Source organism: Colletotrichum abscissum (genome assembly GCF_030869225.1).
Source record: "Colletotrichum abscissum strain IMI 504890 chromosome Unknown Scaffold_33.1, whole genome shotgun sequence".
Classification (NCBI taxonomy): Eukaryota; Fungi; Ascomycota; class Sordariomycetes; order Glomerellales; family Glomerellaceae; genus Colletotrichum; species Colletotrichum abscissum.
In genome coordinates this window covers 470,510-476,605 of record NW_026850243.1, presented here as the reverse complement: position 1 = coordinate 476,605, position 6,096 = coordinate 470,510, and the positions used below count along the sequence as shown (strand labels likewise).

The 6,096-nt window shown below is 53.5% G+C and overlaps 1 protein-coding gene across 1 annotated transcript; it reads right to left on the bottom strand.

Moving 5' to 3' along the window:
- Nucleotides 1-598: 598 nt before the first annotated feature.
- On the bottom strand, nucleotides 599-2,068 carry CABS01_11781 (uncharacterized protein; the record flags this gene model as incomplete). The annotated part of the gene is made up of 1 exon (XM_060545135.1): nucleotides 599-2,068. The coding sequence occupies one exon, from the start codon at nucleotides 2,066-2,068 to the stop codon at nucleotides 599-601; it is 1,470 nt and encodes a 489-aa protein (XP_060397252.1).
- Nucleotides 2,069-6,096: the final 4,028 nt, after the last annotated feature.

Sequence of the window (6,096 nt, the reverse complement as noted above, 5' to 3'; positions counted from 1 at the left end):
GTCTTGGGTAGCCACTGTAGGCTGGAGGTATTCCGATCAGGAGAGGTCTGCCCACATGGGTTGCGCCGGGCGCGGGTTGAGCGGATGTAGCCAATCTCATCCCCACCACGCTCGTGAATTTTCAATGTCCGGTACTAGCCGCTGTTTTCCCAGTCTGCTCCAGCCTTTGCCAAGGACGGCATCATGTTACTGGGTCAGGTAGTAATACCGACATGGTGCATTACCAGGGTGGCGGTGCCACCGCCCGAGCGGACCCAAGGTACGCGATAATGGCATCCCACGTATTAGGAAGCACCCCTTCGCAAGGGCCGTATGTAGGTGTCACAAGAACGGCGGTCGGGGGTTGCATGGTCGTCATTTCTCATACCGACGACAAAGGCGACGCTCTTAGTGAGTCTCAGGACGAACCGAAAGGAGGAATGAACATTGATGGCTCCCATGCTTGTCACCACCTCTATCGTAAGAAGTATCTCCTCTGCTTCCTCTTCTTCCTCTCGGAGTGCAGAAGTTGTGTGCCATGGGGAGCGGGGAGCATGAAGCCAGCAACACTGAAGGCGATGAGGTGGGTGCCGTATTTCGGCTTGACTTGTTCGTTGACTCATGGTGGTTGAAGGGCTTTCAAGACCCTCCTTCTGACTTTGTTCAACTCAGCCTCGACACTCTCGCGCACCTGTTTCGCCATGCGATCCTCGAATGATTCGCGCTCCTTGTCTTCAAGCTCCTCTCTGCACTCCTCTAACCATGTTTTCTTGAGGTCCTCCATCTCATCACACACGTCTGGCACTTGCTTCTCGAGATTATCGCACCTAGCTTGGAGTTCATCAAGCGTGATGTCAAGATTGCCGACCGTCTCGACATTTTCAGATTGACCCTCTTCCAATTCACAAAGTCTTTTCTCCAGCTCATCACACCGCGCTTCGAGCGCCTCGTTACGTTTCTGCGATTTCCGGAACATCTGTTGTAGATCATGGATGTGTTGTTGCTGCTGCTCCAGCGCACGCATCAGTGGGCTGCCCCGATCGGCTAAGAGCGGGGATTGCAATTGGCCTGGTCGAGGTGCGTCTATCATGGAAGTCTTTGTGGTGCATACGGTGGTAGGCGAACGTTTTCTTTTGATGCCTGGTGTGTATACATCTGCACTCCCCAAGGGGAAGACGTCAAGGGACAATTCCAACGCATTCTTCTGCCGTCCAGTATCACCATATTCCGGCGGATCGCGTTCGCAGTCGCGTTTGGACTTTTCGGCGACTGTGGCTGCAGGGCCTGGCCGGGTCTCCGGCGACTGTCCCTCGCTCGAGCACTCATCATATGGCGGGGGGAGACCTCGATCAGCTGGCACATCGTCGAAGGGAACGGTGCTACCGCCGCACGATGCGGGCGTGGTCGGATCAGGTGAGCTGCAATGTGCCTCGGTAGGAGGACAAGAACCACGAAGGCCGCGGGATGTGTGCACCTTGCCGCCAGCGCCATGGTACAGCCTACGTACATCCACCATACACTCATATGCAAGCTTGTCATTTTCCGACAAAGATGGAAAGTCTTGAATAGCCCTCTTGTATTTGAGAAACGTCTTCCGCCGCAGGATGTCGTGCCGAAAGAACACGGAAAACCGCGAGGCAGTCGCAAGGGATTTGAGTAATGCTCGTGTATCCAAGACGGGTTCGCCGTCAGTTGTGTTTCCGCTATCGGAATCGTTGGGTGTGACTAGATCGATACGACCATCCTTGTGCAGGTGGAATTGCATACGGGCTACCGATTGCATGCCGTTGAGTCGCAAGCGGACAGTTTCGAGGTAAGGTGGGCTTGGGCCGCTCGTGTTGGCTTTGTCATAGAGCATCTTCTCAAGTAACTCGATGCAGTCTGCTCTGATCTGTAGCCAAGATGTGGTTTTTGTTGACATGCCGTCGGGGACTACAAGCAGACGGAACGAGACAAGACCGGGGGAGGCATATCGGATGCGCAGTCGGAAACTCTGCTCGATCACTTCAGGCGATTGTCCCTCGTCTTCACGCACCGCAATGACGTTGGGGGCCTCGAAATCACAATCATCCAAGTCGCAGGGTAGCATGGTGAAATCGATGTCGGCTGTTCCTGTAGCTTTAGACATGGAGGGGCGTAGCCCTACAGCACACAAGGGAGAGACAGTGAGCCCGGTACTTACGGTTGCGCTATTATCGCGCTTCTTTGCCCTTGGCAGCAAGTCCGTCGCGCGGTCCTAATGGAAAAGACGCATCCGGTCACGATCGCGACGCTGCTCAAAGTGCATGAGTAGCTATTGTACGAACAGTAGATTGACCGGGGCGTCTAGTCACGAACTCGAGGCGTGACTCTGCGGGTGCAAGCTACGCTTCGAATTGGTTCTGACGGGAACCCAGTCCTCCTCGCACAATGAGCCACGCCAGCAAGTGAACGGTCGGAACAGATAGGATAGGTCTCTCCGTTAGGATTGCGCAAAAGGAATGCTAACGGGAGGAAGAGGAGGCAGCGCTGGGGATGGATCTGATGTCGGAGGGACACAAGTTGTAGGGGACAAGGTAAGGTGATGATGGATGTCGTGATTAACAGAGCGGGAGTTGCCGGTGGGACTCGGTTCGTGCAGATGGCGCGAGATCACGTGATACGCTGCTCGATCTTGGGCATGTGCTTAGGTAAGGAGAAGTCTATGCCCCACCTGTCGCCTTACCCCGTACGCTTGTGCAGCCACATATGCTTCTTAGTTACATAACCACATCTCAACAAGGCGATTATGCAGGTAACGCATTTCGGACGCCTCATTCACCTTCTGCACAGCTTCACAACTCGACAAGTCAAACACAGCTGTGTCGTTCGCGGCATCGATAGCGAAACCAATGACGTGCAGGCATACATCGGGAAACACACAAAAACTAGCTCAGCATCCTCCTTACCGCAGTCTGGTCGATCCTCCGAAAGTGGACTGACCATCTACACAGACTGTAGCAATGCCATAGCCGTTGCGACCGCCTTTGCCGCCCTCTCCAACGCCGAGCTCCATCAGACCGTTCCGACAGACTCGCGTGGCAGCTTGACAGATTGCAGGATCCGTGCGGGTGTAGCAGACGCGAGTAGCGGCGGTTCAGACTACGACGATGGCTCTCACGGATTAGCAAGCGATCAAGGTGGCTATAAGGTCGTCCTGACAAGAGGCCGACTGCAATATGTGATTGTCCATTCGCGCGATGCGTTGCTAATCCAATGGTTTTCCCAAAGTCAGTTCAAGAAGACTACCACGAAGTCGTGTTTCTGATTACAACGGGCAGCGCAAGGGCAATGCGGGACCAACGGCGCGCTATCCTTTCCTATCCTCCAAAGAGGCACTGTCAGCAACGCATCCAGCACAGCAGACCGCCGTAATGGTCCTTCCACCCTGCGAGAATGTTGAATAGCCAGAGAGCAATTGCGGCTGCGCAACGAGGCAGCAGAGGTGGCCAAGTTCTGCGACATTCGGTCTGGGCTGGCCGTACGGGTTCTAAGGGCGGCTTTCATGGACTTCAAAGTTCGAAACACTGACTGGTAGACCGCGGACGCTCTTTATCGAATCATTTCGAAAGGCAGCAATGCGTGTTCGCCTCGGTGTCGTCTGCATCCATCGATTGCTAGCTTGTTGCGGAGATTCTGGATTTGATGAGCGACCTGCCCTGGCTGATGCTTCCGAATACCACCGGAGCTCTCGAATGCAAATGTGGTCGCAGAGCCAGGGTTGCGCGCACACATGTGGGCTCAAAACAGACAAGACCTTTCGACTCCAGCCATGTCCTGCCTCTGTTGAAAGCCAGGTTACAGGCAACTCCTCTGCTCCGCCGCTTTACTGGCGCTTCCTCTTCCACTTCAAAATCATCGACTTCTTCTATCTCGCTCGCGTTAGGCGCAGCTCCTTCTCCGATTTGTCTTTGGCCGCATCCGCTGTCCTGCCTGCTAATGTTCGAACGCGAGTCCATACTTCGCCATCGCCTCGTTCGTTCGAGCTGTTCATTAGTGGACCACTGAGACATCATGGAGAAACCAGGATCGCAGAGTCGCTCACATCTTGACCGCTGGTCCATCGTCAGGGAATGCAATCTTCTATCCTTTCGCCTCTCAAAAAAAGCCAGAGGTTCCATCCATCAGCTTCTTCCACATTGGACATCGCCATTAGCACCACCTCGTGGCGCACACTGGCGGCTTCATAATCAATCGACTCGGGCTATACCTCACACCATTTGGCGAGACCATACCATGATGTTGCAGAATAGCTTGTGGCAAAGATGTTTGGTGTATCAATGATTTGCAAGTCTTTCCTGCCTGATCTTTGGTCTCCCTGCTGTGGCTACTCGTCGCAGGGTAGATGAAGATTTCCTTCCGGTCTACTTCCAAAAGCAATCGAAATTCTTGATCTCAAAGAAAGGACATGGAGTCCGCCAGCACTTTTCGCACATAAAACGGCTAGCGCTCATCCCCGCAACCTCATTCAGAGTTGAGATGGAGACCATAGTGGCTAGGATCCTTCTCCAGACTACACCACTCTCTCCTCCAAGGTGTTTTACTTACACCAACGGTATGTCGCAGCTCAAGGGAGTAGACGCCCACCCAAGACATTTGTCTCCTCTCACCCGCCACCGTTGTGGCAACCACATTTGTATCTCCAACGCCTGAAATCGTGCAATCCTCTGGTAAAACTGCATTTCTTACCACAGCTTCAAGAAACCTCCCGGGGAAAGAAGCATCTACCGCGTGCTCTCGCGAGAAACTGGCTACTGGCATTGGGCTAGTCTCTGGTCCCTCCTTTTTGCTCCCGATGTCATCGCATCACCATAGCCGCAAGATTACATCTGCAAATGGACAAGGCTGTGTCGAAGGTGGATCTGACGAGGCTGTGCTTCACGAAGACGATTGCTGTGAGACTGCGGCCTTGCGCCAGGCGTACCATAATCGTTGCAGGAAGATCATCACCGACACGGCTTTGCAGGGGAAGCCGAAGATTATGAGGTGTACTCTTGCTCCACTCGCCCGATGACAACGTGTTTGTGACCGCTGGTGGAGTTATCTGATCATACGACTGGCGGAGAGCCCGCTCCGCCAAACTTGACATCACGGATGCTGGCGTCAGCGGCGTAAGCCCTGCGACGCCAATGGAAGTTCAAAGCCCTTTCGTGAATTGCGATCTCGACGGATAATGATGACCGCTTGTAGCGGACTCTCATTGGGCAGAGAAGAGGACTCTGCCCTCGACTCGTTGACACAGGATGCGGGCAGCCATGAAAGCAATGAATAAAGCTCACTTGAGCCTTTGCAGGGAAGGGGACGAAGAGGAGGATTTAATCACCCGCCCACGCCAGTCAAACAGAGAAATGGCCAGAGAGTTAGAGCCAGTAGTTCTTGTCCAGCTTCAATGGCTGATTCCGTTCGAAGAGGGCGACACGGGCGCGCAATGTGAAACTTACCAGTGCTCAGTGGAATGATAGCCAGCGGACCAACAGCTTTCTTATCGTTGGCGAGTCCCTCTACGGTGGCGGGGTTAAAGAGAATTGACGGTTTGAAACCTCTCAAATTGGGCTCCGTTTCAGAAGCTCCATTGCGCCTTAACATATGCCCCAATAGACGCACCAGAGTGTCGGTCTTCATACCACGCCGGGAGTAGCAAATGTCATTATCCTTTTTCGTTGAAATATTACGAGCGACAGAAGCATATGCTCAGACTGCGCGTCATGTTCATGAGGAGGGAGTACCCTGGGAAACGGAAAGATACCATGGACTGAGAAAACCGGGAGGTCCTTTGAGCGCTCTAGATAGCTCGGTAACTTCACTTTAAAAATTGTAGGAGCTGTTATCGGAGCCTCAAAGTCTGTGGCCAGTATCTTAGCCCCTTCTTTCATCAGATCTCCAGTCCTGGGCGCTTGAGTAGGTTTCAACCACATCCAGAGCGTTGTGAGCGATCAGGGGTTTGCCTGGAAGAGCCAGACTAGTGATATAGTGAGACTAGTGAAGTCTGAGTGAGATGAGTGAGGTCAGTGTGAGATGAGTGAGATTTGGATGAGTGGGGTGACGCCTGGGTGAGATGGTTGACGCCCGGATCAGGCCGGTTGAAGGCCAAAAGAGGCC